Consider the following 14,731-nt stretch of genomic DNA (forward strand, 5'->3'; position numbering starts at 1 on the left):
AGGTTGGGATGAAGAAATCAATGTTCTAACGAGCTTTGCATAAGTAGAAGTTCATCTTGTTTAATGTGTGCATAATTTTATTTTATGAATCCATCTGATCAATCAATTTAAGTAGAAGTAACAACTACTTAAGAGAGTAAGTGGTTGTGGAAATCATTAAATAGGAAAAGTAGTGGTTTTAGAAATAAAGATAATGTTTTGTTTATTTAACTTAAGCACGTATCTTAGAGATAAAATTAATGTGGCTTAAACACTAAAAAGTGGTTACCTTTGTTCAGTTAAAGACATGTGAATGGATCCTTATGTATAAACTCGCGTGAACATTGATACATCTTCTCAATCTTACATTACCTGTTGATTGTTAGTCATTTAAATCAAGCTTACTATACTCACGTTGCACATCCACCATTAGCGCATACCCACCTTTCACCCTCAACACATCTCTCATTTTGCCTCTCCTTGCATTAGCCTTTAGATAGTCTTGTACTTTATTAGTTCAACATTCAACAAAAATTTCATTTATCTTAATTTGTGAAAATCTCTAAAATCAATTTTAATTAATTGTCATAAAAGTCCCTCTATTCAATCCTGGTATTCACTGAGACACTCTAATCGAATTTATATTTGAGTTTGGTTCGAAAAAACTTATGTCTAATTAAAAGATAACCTGAGCAAACAATAGCAAATAAATTAATCATTCTATCACAATAGAAATCATTGGAATGTCTTGAATTTGTTTGTTGGTGCTTCGAACAACCAACCTATTCAGAATTCGTATTTACCATATTTATTTATTTGTAGTTATTTACGTGTTTAAAGTAGTGCGTTATATAAACTCTCTAATCTTAGAGCCGCCGTTTGATGTAATTTTCTAAAAACATTCTCCCTAATAATACTGTTAGTGAACCACGTATATCTATATGTCAATTTTCACTATCTCTACGTTCTTTTTTGTGTTATTTAATTGTTGATTTCGTAACCGAAATCAAACCAACAACGTATTCAACGAATTTTCCAGTGATCCTTACAAAAGGTTATATAAAAAATTTGTTTGAGGACTTTAAGGCCTTGGAAGTACAGAAGTAAAGGATAGCGAATCTGATTCTTGATCAGAATCACTGACTTTTTACAACAGTTTTTGAGGTGAAAAGAGAAGTGAACCAAGTCAAGTATGAACTTGACTCTATGACATAGTATGTACGAATGCTTAATTATTCTAGAACAAATGATCTAGATAAAATCATATTTATGGAAAAAGACTATGGAGATTTGCATGGTCTTGGATACTGTAACAAGAGTAAAGAATCTAGATTCTTTGTTAGTTCTTCTTCTAAGACTCAGAGGGTTAAAAAATGGATCGCATGATGTCAATCGGATGTTGCACAAAATGTCTGAAAGAATGGTCAAAATATTTCAAACTCGTGTCTCATCACTGAGACAAAAGTGGACCTGTCACTGTCTTAGAAATTAAGGTCATACATAGGACCATATTGTTCCCGTTTACATCAGAGGAACAATAACAGGTCTTGGGTGCAACGTAAGAATGTTAGGAAGGTTGAAGTTGATTTACTACAATTGCACAAGTTTCGACAAGAGTGGTCTCCAAAAGCCGCCGAGTTGAACTCAAATACAATATGTCATGTTGCTTTCACTTCTCTTCAATCATCATTCATGGTACTTTGATGGTGGATGCTCTAGACATGTGACAAATGAAAAGTCATTTTGCAACAATCTATGGTTTTTTATCATGTCACATTTGGTGAGAGTGCAAAAGGCAAGATTATTAGCAAATGACAACTTCAATATACTGGACTTCCTTTTCTCAAGAATGTCGTGCTCGTGGAAGGTCTAATAGTAAATCTCATATGCATGAGTTAGTTATGTGATCAATGTCTCAATGTTAACTTCTCAAAAAACATGTTCAGTGACTAATAGCAAAAAGTCTCTTGTCATGATGTTCTAATAATTGTTATTTGTGGACTATTAATGTTGCTAATCATGTTAAATATAATTTTTATCTCTCATTGTTTGTCGCACAAGAATTGCACTCTCCAAGAGATGGCATGTACAATGTTGCAGACTAAACAATTAGCTCTTCACTTCGGTCTGAGCTCTTAGCGCAACATGGCATCTACGTAATTACATTGCGCTTGGCCCTACGTCCGTATACACAAATTATGAAATATGATATGGGAGAAAAACCCAACATCAAATATTCTTACACCACTTGATGTATTTTAACTTATCATGAGATAAGATGTAAATGAGATTCAAGGAGTGATGAAGGATTCATATAATAATCTACTCGTTCAACTCGAAGTTAAAAGACCTAAACACCTCCTAAAAATTTTAATTTTCCCTTTATAGGTTATCTATAGTATAGATTTTTAGTAGGTCCAAAATTTAGTGGGTCCACTTACCTATTATTTAAGGATTCATATCTGTTTTTAGAAGTATAGAGAATCAAATCCCAAAAATGAAAACTGTATTGAAACAGTACTAAATTTTATAATTTGATTTTGTTTCTTAATTCTTTGCATTTTTTGTTAGTAATTTTTTAAAAGACATCACTAAGATATATAAAAGGAAATTCTCAGCCAACCCTCATCATCATGCTATCCAATAATTGTGAGGCCAAATTTGGTTCTTTCCCATGCCTTATACCCTTCAGTGATAGTTAAGTGTTTAGAGAAGAATGCTGCATGCTGTCCAAGATTTTCCCATCATCGTTGGATGCTGTAATTTGTTTATACTTCAATTTATTACATCATTTTAATTTTCAAGTCATTACCAAAAAAAAAAAAAAAAAAAAAACAAAAAGAAGGAGATAGGTATCACATAAATCAATCTATATTTAATTATGAAATAAATATTTTATTGACTGAATTATTACAATGAAGAGCCACACCATTATATACTGATTATGCATCATGAACGATAGTCATTGTATGAAACTTGATTTCAAAAGAAGTCTATTACAATATATATAAAATAATGCTTCAACACTGCTCCTTAGGACAGGTAAGATTTGAAATATCAATGTCGATGGAAATATTGAGATCCTAATATTATGGAGATATCGATGTCGATAGAAATTTCAGTAATGTTTTTTGAAAATTGATGGAAATTGTTATAATTCGTTAATGAAACTTTGGTTGTGGTTGAATTAGACTATAATTGACCATTTTCAATCATCATTGTAATAAAGAAAGATAACATTTAGATGGATATTATAAAATATATGTGTAGATGTCGATGCAAGAGCATAAATTTAAAAAATAAATGACATAATATTTACAAAATAATATAAAATATTGATAATTAACTACAAAATTGAAGGACATCAAATATTTGCATACAACATTATTGTAAATTGTTTATTATAAAATGAAGTGGATACAAGAATGAAAAATCATAGCATTAAACTTAAATAATATAACATAATAAGGATATAAAAAATATAATATTAAACATAAGAGGGATACAAAAAACATAACATTAAACATAACATAATAGAAAAGAAAAAAGAAAAAAATAATTCCACAATAAATAGAGCTTGAGAGAAAATGAGAGGAAATATTAGAGAACACACATCAATTAATGTTTAAGGTGGAATTATGTGAAAAATCAATGGACAAGTTTTTAATGATTAAAAAGAAATATATGTTATTTTTCTCAATTTTGATTTTTTGGAGACAAAAATTTTGGATGATAAAAGAAATAAAAACTCACGTCAATTCAATTTTGAGATAAAATCATTTAAAAAGTCAATTGAAAAAGGTTTTTGAATGAAGTTAAAAATGAATCTACTCTTTCTTGAAAATAAAATTTTTTATAGCAAAAGAGAAAAAACTTCTATTGAACTAATTGTTATTCTTAAAAAAAAAACGATAATTTCGATGAAAATATCAATATTTAGATGAGAATTTTGAGAAATTTGTGGAAAATCAAAATTCTCCTCTTATTGAAATTTGGAGTTGATGAAAATCTCGAAATTTCAATCGAAAAACTGAAATTTTCAACTACGAGGACATGATCTAATCCTTCTATAATTTGTCAAAGCTAGCTTACTCAATTATAATAATTTAACAATTCTAATGTCACTGATGGATGTGTTTGGTTTACTTGGGTTTGGGATAGTCTTGATTGATGAGTTTCAATGGAGGTCATGACAGCTTTGTATGGTTTTAGGGAGTCATGTACGTCTCCTATCTGCTAGGGCCTGGTATTAGTCATTCTAGTCGAGGTGACTTTTATTACGATTTTCTGATTATCGGGGAAAAAACCTCGAATTACTACTGCGTGAATAAACAGAAAAATATCATTACAATCACATAAAAATCTCTTTCCCAATCCAAATTACAAAAGCATGCACACAAAGCATTATATCACTCACATAACAGAGGTAGTATATCAAAGTTGAAGTACTTCAAATTGGGATGATACGAAACCATAGACATAGATTTTTTTTTTTTTTTTTTTTTTATGCTTAGAGCTCATCACTACTTAAATCTTTTAGGTATATAACAATTCCTCATCTAATATTTTGCAAAAATTGAACAGTGAGTTGTTAATTTGATAAATTGTACGATTGAGCCTCATATGGAGGTTAGTACTATCCTTGTGAATGTCTAGCATTTGATGTCCTCTTTTCATTCCATTAACATTAGCATTGTGCGTCAAGATTGGAATAGGTCTGCTCATAGCTCATCTAGGTTTTTCTATTGTCTCTATAATGTTCAAGTTTAAGAAGGGTACAAGAATAAATCGAGATCACATTCGAATGAGAGAGATATTAGGGATATGAAAGTATGGCTAAAAAATGCTTCAAAGAATTGAAAGTTACTATCTATTCTAACGAGAAATTCTGTAAACATGCATAACATAGAGCAATTTTATGTTGGGTGACCTCTTGGGAATTTTCTTAAGAAGAATGTAAGTGAGGACAAAACATTCTAACAAACAATAATACAATTATTTCTATCCTAAAAATCTTGTTCAAAATTTATCTACACTATTATTTTTCCCTCGAGTGATTCGCCTTGAATGATATGTATAGGATCAAACCTTGGACATGAATCCCACATGATTTCACATGCACACCCTCTATACGAATGAAGCAAAGCCTGATGTTGTCATGTAAAAGGAAGGTTAATGTTAAGAGAGAAACAAAAGAAGGATAAATACATTAAAGTACCTTTTTTATATAATTTTATAATTTTGAATTCTTTTTCTAGATATGTTTCTTAAAATTAAAAAAAAAGAAATATAAATGATTTTTAAATAAATCAGTTTCTTAAAAAGTGATAAACAAAAACACAAAATATAAGATAGAAAACGAGACTATTATCAAATAAGTCCTAAAATGGTCATGCTTTATTCTTTAAAAAATGGGGGCATGTTTTGTATACTTAAACATGGCTCTGAATTGATTTAGGCTTGATGTGAACCAAGAAGTTGAGAACTAGTTTGAATCCTTCAATTACACGTGTTGAACTCAAAAGAATTGTATATAATATTTAAAATCAACCTTAGGGGATGCTTTGGTAAAGATATGAGATGAGACGAGACGAGACAAGTTAAGTTGAGATATGAACTCAACTCATTGTTTGGGAGGCCAACTTTGTATGATATTGACATTTTATACTATGTCTACTAACCGTGCACTTAGTCCCCATCACAATCGATGCCTCGTTGCTCAACTCCGACGACCACCTCCAATGACCGACTTTCGTGACTACCTTCGACGTCCAACTCCGGCAACCACCTCCGACGGCCAACTCCAACGACAACCTCTAATGGCCAATTCCAACTACCACCTCCAATAGACAACTCTGGCAACCACTGCCTGTGGCAAACTCCAACAACATCTAACCACTACTGTTGACGGCCAATCCAACTCCACCGACTCCACCAACCATTATTTTAAATTATGACTACTACAAATTTGGGTTTTGTTGACAAACAAGTTTTTTTATTCTATTAACGCTTGTGACATAAAACTTTCAATAAAACTTAATTTAAAGCCAAAAATAATTAGTAATTTAAAAATACATATAAAACATCAATAAATGTTTATATTTAAGTTGACACACAATATTGTCAATAAAAACACCTTTGTTGATACAAAAGTACCAAACTTCTATCAAAATGTTGAATTCTCGATTTTTTTTTATTAGTTCATAGTATTTTATGGTTGTTTTTTATGGTAATTTAACATTAAAAAAATCACTTTTATCATGTGAGAAATAAAACAAGCTTGTAACACTTTTAAGAAAAAGTTGTCTGACACACAAATGTTTTTAATTTAAGAAGATTTATCAAAATTGTTAAAATAAAAATAACTTAACTAGAAATGTCACATGCTCAAATTTGTAAAATGATTGTTTTAATTTAAAAATATATAAAATGAAATGCATTATCCAAAAGTAAATCTTAAACCACATTTTCTAAAACTCCCAACGATACATGTGTGCTTAAAAAACAATTAAATAAGGTGCATTCTATAGTTTATTAAAAAATTATTATAAAATTATTGAATAAAAAAAGTTTCCAAACAAAAATAATCATCATAAAAAGATATTACTTAGGAAAGTTATTTTAAATGATAAAACTACTGAAAATATTTATAAATGTAGCAAAATATCACAGCCTATCTAGGATAAGCAGTGATAGATTTCGATAGACTAATATCTGTGTATATCGTGACACAGATAGATATAATTAGTAGTCTATCGCGATCTATCACGGTCTATTGTAGATAGATAGTGAAATTTTGCTATATCATATAAATATTTTAATTCATTTCGCTATATTTAAAATAAATCTCATTATTTTTGTAAAAATAATTGTACAATATATCTCTAACATATGAACTTAACATCCCAAACACCCAAAATACAGATATACGAATTCTACAAACATATAAACTCTAAAAACATATGAATTCAATTCGGTATATCATACCGTTACTAATGCCTCCATAAAATGGTTGCTTTCATTAATTATATCTTGATATAGATACAAAATTCTACTTCAATATTATAATGAATCTCAATATCTGCTTCATTGTTGCATGATGCACACACCTTTTATATATATATATATTTGAGTAGTAGAGCATGATCCACGTCTTCGCATGTATATAGAACAACATTTTGATAAAATATATTGATGAAGAAGATTCAAGGGAACCCTTAATTTGAAAAAAAAATGGTTTTTCGTACTATTTTTAAATTTACATCAAGAATGTGATCTACAATCAAAACCTAAAAATATAGTACTTGATACAACCACTAATTATTCTAAGTTTCGACCAGGTTAATTCTTCATCCATTTTTTTAATTTAATTAATTTTAATTAAATTCTACTGTATATATTTAAATCTACCATAACCAGTTTAATCAACAATATCGAAGGTGAAAGAAGGTTTTAGTTTTTACTTTTCTAATATATAGTTGCAACGAGAACCACACTTAAGTAACGATCATATAAATTCCTACTGTTACATTTTTTGTGTTGTTTTTTTTTTAGTAGATTTGGGAACACAAAAAAAACTTTTGTCATCTCCAAATTACCTCCCAACATCGTACATTTAATAATTTAAGATGAATTTTAGTTATATGAAAATTGTATTTAAACATGTAGGATTAAACATTAAGGTCTCGTTTGATAACCATTTAGTTTTTTGTTTTTGTTTTAAAAAAGTATACATATTTCATCCACATTTCTTACCATGATTTGTAACTTTCTTAGGTACAATATTTGAATTTTTAACCAAATTTCAAAAGCAAAAATAACTTTTTGAAAGCTATGACCCCGTTTGATAAGCATTTAGTTTTTTGTTTTTGTTTTTTAAAATTAAGCCTATATCATCCACATTTCTTACAATAATTTGCATCTTCTTATTACAATGGTTGAATTTTTAGTCGAACTCCAAAAATAAAAACAACTTTTTGAAAGCTACCTTTTTAAGTTCTCAAAATTTTGCTTGATTTTTTAAACTATTGATGAAAAGTAGACAACAAAGGAATAAATTTTAGAGGTAGAAGTAGTATCTATATAGTTAATTTTAAAAAAAAAAAATGGTTACTAAATAAGACTTACTTTTTTTAGTTCTCAAAATTTGGCTTGAATTTTTAAACTATTGATAAAAAATAGATAATAAAGAAAGAAATGGAGTGGAAATAATATCCGTATATTTATTTTAAAAAAACAAAAAAAAATAATTACCAAATAAAGCCTAAATTTATTCTCAACGATTGAGGTGATGTTTATATGTGGTTTTAACTGATTAAAAATCACTTCCACATATGCCCTATATTTAATGCCTCAAAAATAGTAATGAGATCAAATTATTTATTCAATACAATATTAATATATGAATGAAAATACATAAAAATTAAAATAAGTTGGAAGGTTAATATACATAACAATTAAAATAAGTTGGAAGGTTGATTTTTTTTTTAAAAAATTAAATATAAATGGCCGATTTTATCCTTCCACTTTTATTAATTACTGTTGAGCTGGACTCACTTTCAAATAAATATAAAGTAAAAAATAGTTACAAAATTTATCTAAAAGACTATTAGTATATGCCATAAACATTTTCAATGCTCCTATAAATAATTCAGTTTCTCAACACACAAAATTCTCAGAATAGTTATGAAGTCTTTTCTTCTAACCCCTTTTGCTCTCACCTTTATTGTTCTATCCATATCTCCATCATGGGTAGTTTTTTCCACTAAAAAACATGAAAATTTTGTCCAATGTCTTCTCAATAATTCTCTAAGCACTTATCCCATTTCTAATCTAATTTACACTCCCATCAACTCCTCCTATTCATCAATCTTGAACTTCTCCATTCAAAATCTCAGATTCTCATCAAAAGAAACCCCAAAGCCACTAGCCATCATCACTCCCTCACATGTTTCACACATTCAAGCAGCCATCATCTGCTCCAAATCCCATGCCCTTCAAATCCGAACTCGTAGTGGCGGTCATGACTTCGAGGGTCTTTCTTACATATCCGACGTTCCGTTTGTCGTCGTCGACCTAATAAATCTCAAGTCCATCGCAATTGACGTCGAAAACGAAACTGCATGGGTTCAATCCGGGGCAACTCTAGGTGAACTCTATTACAGAATTGCTGAGAAAAGTCGAACACTTGCTTTCCCAGCTGGCTCTTGCCCGACGGTGGGCGTCGGCGGGCATTTGAGTGGTGGTGGATTTGGATGGTTGATGAGGAAATATGGTCTTGCTGCTGATAATGTAATTGATGCTTCTTTTATTGATGCTAATGGAAAGGTTTATGATAGAGAGTCGATGGGGGAGGATTTGTTTTGGGCCATTAGAGGCGGCGGCGGAGGGAGCTTTGGAATTGTGGTGGCATGGAAGGTGAAGCTTGTTCGAGTTCCGGCGACGGTGACCATATGCGGAATTAACAGAAATTTGGAGGAAGAAGATACAATCAAGCTGATCCATCGATGGCAATATGTGACTAACAAATTGGATGAAAATCTTTTACTTGGCATTAGTCTGATTGGTATTATAATAGTTCTCCCTTTTTAACTTGGATTGATTGGTTTTATGTTTATGGTAATCCATAGAAATACTACTTTCATCTATTAGTTTCTAGGTTTTGTGGCATGTTTTAAAAAATAATCAATCCAAGTCTTGAAACCTAAAGTCTCACATGGTCGTAATCATTTAGATCATGTTTGGTAATTATTTTGTTTCTTGTTTTTGTTTTTTAAAATGAAATCTATAGACATAATCCCACCTCCAAAATTCTTCCTTTATTATTTACTTTTCATAATGGTTTAAAAAACTAAGTAAAAAATTTGAGAATTAAAAAAATAGCTTTCAAAAGGTTGTTTTTGTTTTTTGAATTTGATTAAGAATTAAAACGTTGTAGTCAAGAAATATGCAAATTAATGTAAGAAATGTGAATGAAATAAGCTTAATTTTCAAAAACAAAAACAAAAAGCCAAATGATTATAAAAAAGGGTCTTAACTTTTGGTTTTTAGTTTTTTAAAATTAAATTTAAAAATACCTTCTCGCCTCTAAATGTCATGCTTTGTTATCTAAATTTAACTAATATTTTCTAAAACCAATCATGTTTTGAAAACTAAAGAAGATTAAACTATTTTTGTTTTTGAAATTTTTGGTTAAAAATTTATCTCTTTTACTTAATAAAGATGTAAATTATTGTAAGAAAATGAGAGGATAAATAGACTTAATTTAAAAAAAAAAAAGCATATAGTTACCACAGGGACAAAAAGAATGTTTTTATTAAAAAAATTTGTTTTTAGAATTTAGCTAAGAGTTTTAAATATAAATATTTATGTAGGTGGGAATTCAACTCAAGAAGGAGGCAAAACAAACCCAATGGCTCTATTTTCCTCTTTCTTTTTAGGAAAGGTAAATGAGCTTGTGACAATTTTGAACACTAATTTCTCAGAGTTGGGTTTGGCAAAGGAAGATTGTTCAGAAATGAGCTGGATCAAATCAGTTCTCATAATGGCTGGCTTTCCAAAACAAGAAGCCCTTGAAGTTCTACTAAATAGAGCACCTCCCTCTGGTCTAAGCACCAAAATCAAATCAGACTATGTCAAGGAACCAATTTCTAAGGCTTCATTCAAGACCATGTTCAAAAGATTAAAAGCTGAAGATATAGAAGTGGCACAAATTATGTTTATTCCTTATGGAGGGAGAATGAGTGAGATTTCTGAGTCCCTAACTCCTTTCCCACATAGAGCCGGAAATATATACAAACTTGGTTACTATGTCAAGTGGAAAGAACAAAGCATTGATGCTGAGAAAAGACACCTAAATTGGGTACGGGTCATTTATGATTATATGACTCCTTTTGTCTCGAAATCGCCGAGGGCAGCATATAACAATTATAGAGATCTTGACATTGGAACAAACAACAAGTGTGGAAAAACAAGCTATAATCGTGCAAGAGTTTGGGGGCTCAAGTATTTTGGAAAGAATTTTGATAGGTTAGTGCATGTTAAAACTAAGATTGATCCCACAAATTTCTTTAGAAATGAGCAAAGCATACCCACCTTAACCGACATAAAATATAGTACAATTTGATAATGTAAACTATATAATTAAGACGAAAAAAATGAGTATTGCTCAACAATAATTGACATGTACTTTTTAGATCTTTGGAGAAATATGGAAGTTCAAATTCTCGTATCTACACTTGGATTGTAATAAAAACCAATATGTTTAAACTTTCCAATTTCATATTCCATGTCGCAACTACCAATTTTGATATAGATCACGATCACATGGTCATGGTCACTAATTACTTTAGATTACAGTTTTTTTGTCCGTATGATGTATTTCAATATAGTCTCTAGTATAGATTATAATTGATGTTAGTCGTGGTCTATATTGATACCGTTAAAAGGTCAACATATTTAAGGGGATTTAATATATTCCCCGTTGCATTTTTTAAATTAAATCAATCATCCACTTTCTAGGACTTCATTGTGGATTTGGCTTGAAGCCTTAGGGGAGGTGCTGCCGAAATTCATATCACACGTAGAGGGTGAGAAATCTCAACAGTCGCAAGTAGTCATGGATCAATCTGGTTCCATTAAGAGGTCATCAATGTTGGAATAAATGACGTGTCATTTTTCAGGTAGGGTTACATCTTTTTCCTTCCATAAATTATATTTTTTTATAAATGGTTACATTCTTTCATAAATAACTAAATTAAAAAAATGACACGACTATTCGAATGGCAGCGAATTAGTCTATAAATATGTCATTTTTTCAATTTGATTTAAAAAAAAACACAATTTTCCATAGTGTTTTCTTACTTTAATGTTCTCTCCATCTTCGTATTTAGGAAGTTCGATATATCGATCTTGTGGACGGGGTGTTATATCTGTAAGAAAGGTGATATGTTCTATCCTGAAAGATAATTACTCTCTAAACTCAGACATTAGGGTGATTAAATTTGTCTTAAGGAGATAACGTGAATTTGTTGGGCTCAGATCTTTAATGTATATGTAATTTGTTTTTATATATCATATATGTGTTTTTGCATCATAAGAATCTTAAGACGAATTTGTGCATCTAGATTTTATGTGTGATAAAATTCATTAGTTATCTGATTTTCAATTGAGTGAAATTTCAGTGTGCAATTTGTGAATATTCCGTGATATCCATGGGTTCAGTTTTTTTTCCTTGAAATTTGGTGGGTGAGATTTTGTTGGTTTTAGTAGATTTTGTTATGTATTTCAAAATTTTAGCCCGACTTCGAATTTGAATTTGAATTTTATTTTTTTATTATTTGTAATTTTACTTTTTACATCTGAAAAGTAATTCGAGAAAGAATTTTGTGAACCTTTTTCCCTATAACATTCACTTTGACAATTTTCTTTCTAATTTATGTGTTTTCGCTGATTGCCTTCATTTAGCAAAACATTGGAATTTCATTTTGATTCTTTGTATATCTCATTTTGGTTTGTTTACTTTTTTGTTTTTATGTTTATATATTTTATGAAATAATTTTGATTATGTCTTGTATGTATCTTCAAATTACTACTTTTTGAATTCAAAAACCAAATATTCTTTTTATAATATATATAATGTTATATATTTGGTTTCGTTTGCTTATGGTGTGTACAATCAATGTGATTTTATTTATATATTTCTTTGGGTGATGGTTTTTAAGGAAATACAAAATTATCGTCTTTATTGAATATTTATGAAATTTGTTAATATTTTATTTTTTTCCTTTCCCATATTTTTTTGGAATTCTGCACTAGAATTCTGCTTCTAATATTTTACATATTTAATTTCATTTGGTGATTTACTCCTAAAAAGTAATTGGCATAAACAGTAGCTTTATTTTCTTGATTTTGATTTGCAATCTAGACCCAATAATAATGTTTTGTAGGTGTTTGATTTTTCTTTTTTAAGTTGTTTTATAGTTTATTCTGTTTTATTTATTTCGAAGATATGACTTCAAATAATCTTAATTCTATTCCCATTGTTGGGGTTGTTCATGGGAAGAAGCCTGAAAAATTTTGACGGTGTTGATTTTAAACGTTGGCGACAAAAGATGTTTTATCTCACCATTTTGAACTTGACAAAATTTCTCAAAGGCGATGCTCCTATTTTATCTAAGGGAAAATCTGACAAAGAAAAACAACTTGTTTATGATGCGTGGAAACATGTTGAATACCTATGCAAGAATTATATTCTGAATGGACTGGACAACACAGTTTACAATGTGTATAGTAGTGTTGATATAGCAAAGAATCTGTGGAATTCACTAGAGAAAAATTATAAAATAGAAGTTGGCCGATTTGAAAAAATTCATAGTTGGCAAGTTTTTTTATTATAAAATTTTGAATTAAAAAATAGTGATAAGTCAGGTTCATGAACTTCGAGTAATTTTTCATGAATTACATTATGAGAATATGCTTATGAGTGAATCATTTCAAATAGCAGCAATAATTGAAAAATGGCCACCCTCATGGAGAGATTTCAAAAACTATCTCAAACATAAATGCATGGAGATAAAGTTTGAAGAATTTGTGGTTCGTCTTGGAATCGAAGACAACAATAAAATTGCAGAAAAATGTTCTCTAGAAAGTGTTATAGACTCCAAAACAAATATTGTTGAGAATAGACCACAAAATAACAAGAAAAAGAAATTTTCTTGTGAGAGTTCAAATCAAAGGCAACAAAACACAAGAAAGTTGAATGATAAGTTCTTTAATTGCAAGAAAATTGGACATCAATAGAAGGATTATTGCAAGCCAAGGAACTTTCAGAAGAGAAATGCCCAAGTCTATATAATTGAGATGAAGAATCTTTTTTATGGAGTTGCAAATATTGATTTATCTATCTAAAGTGTGTAAAAATGTCTAGTCTTTAGTAATTATTGTAAACTTAATAAGCTTTATATTTGTATGAGAATGTGATACTCAAGCACCCTATCTTTAATAAAGTAAATATTGTTTAGTTTGCTTACTTGGTTGATTCTCCTAAAGTTTGGCATTAGGTGATGTGGTTTTAATTCCTAATCTGTAGATGGCTATTATGATTCTCATTTTTCATATCCAAAAGTGGTAAAAGGAAAATATATAATATATAATATAATATAATGATACCATTATAAGTGTTTGCTAAGAAGAAAATAAAAATCAATTGCAAAGATGCCGGTTATGGAAATGGTATTAGTTTGGGGGTATTTGATCATATTTGCTATTCCTAAATTGACAATCCAAATTTAGAACATTGAAAAATAATTTAAAAAGAGGTTGGAATATGTTTGAGTTCGTTAAAAAATTAGTATTCCTAAAGTGTAAATAAATCCTATAGCCTCTTCACTAAATGATAATATGTCTCGACATATTTGACGAAGCAATAATACAATTAGACAACTACTTTCTAGTGAAATTAGCACAACTGACTTTTGTAAGGTCAAAAGATGGTTGAAAATTAACCAAGAAGAATGGGATTAAGTTCTTTGATTTTAAAAAGTTAACCAGAGAGACAACTCATCCTAGTTGACTGGAGATCCCAAAATCTAGGTTCAATAGGCAAACCATCCCCTAAATAACTTAGTGAGCACTGCGTTGAATTCATTTCTTCTTACCTATTCTAAGAATGATGAGAAAGTGTTGATGTGGTTTTAGGGTAAGTACTATGCTTTTAATGATATCTATAAGTTGTTGAATAATTATTTATGAA

At 29.6% G+C, this 14,731-nt stretch overlaps 1 protein-coding gene across 1 annotated transcript; it reads left to right on the top strand.

Moving 5' to 3' along the window:
• The first annotated feature begins 8,664 nt into the window (after window positions 1–8,664).
• LOC120083505 (tetrahydrocannabinolic acid synthase-like) lies at window positions 8,665–11,177 on the top strand. The gene is made up of 2 exons (XM_039039280.1): window positions 8,665–9,544; window positions 10,353–11,177. The coding sequence occupies exons 1-2, from the start codon at window positions 8,665–8,667 to the stop codon at window positions 11,102–11,104; spliced, it is 1,632 nt and encodes a 543-aa protein (XP_038895208.1). The 3' UTR covers window positions 11,105–11,177.
• The last annotated feature ends 3,554 nt before the right edge of the window (window positions 11,178–14,731 follow it).

This window comes from Benincasa hispida, chromosome 8 (genome assembly GCF_009727055.1).
Source record: "Benincasa hispida cultivar B227 chromosome 8, ASM972705v1, whole genome shotgun sequence".
In the NCBI taxonomy this organism is placed as follows: Eukaryota; Viridiplantae; Streptophyta; class Magnoliopsida; order Cucurbitales; family Cucurbitaceae; genus Benincasa; species Benincasa hispida.

Coding starts and splice junctions, on each gene's coding strand:
- LOC120083505 (XM_039039280.1), top strand. CDS start 8,665: ATGAAGTCTTTTCTTCTAACCCCTTTTGCTCTCACCTTTATTGTTCTA. Junction 9,545..10,352: donor ACTTGGCATTAGTCTGATTG/GTATTATAATAG, acceptor ATATTTATGTAG/GTGGGAATTCAACTCAAGAA.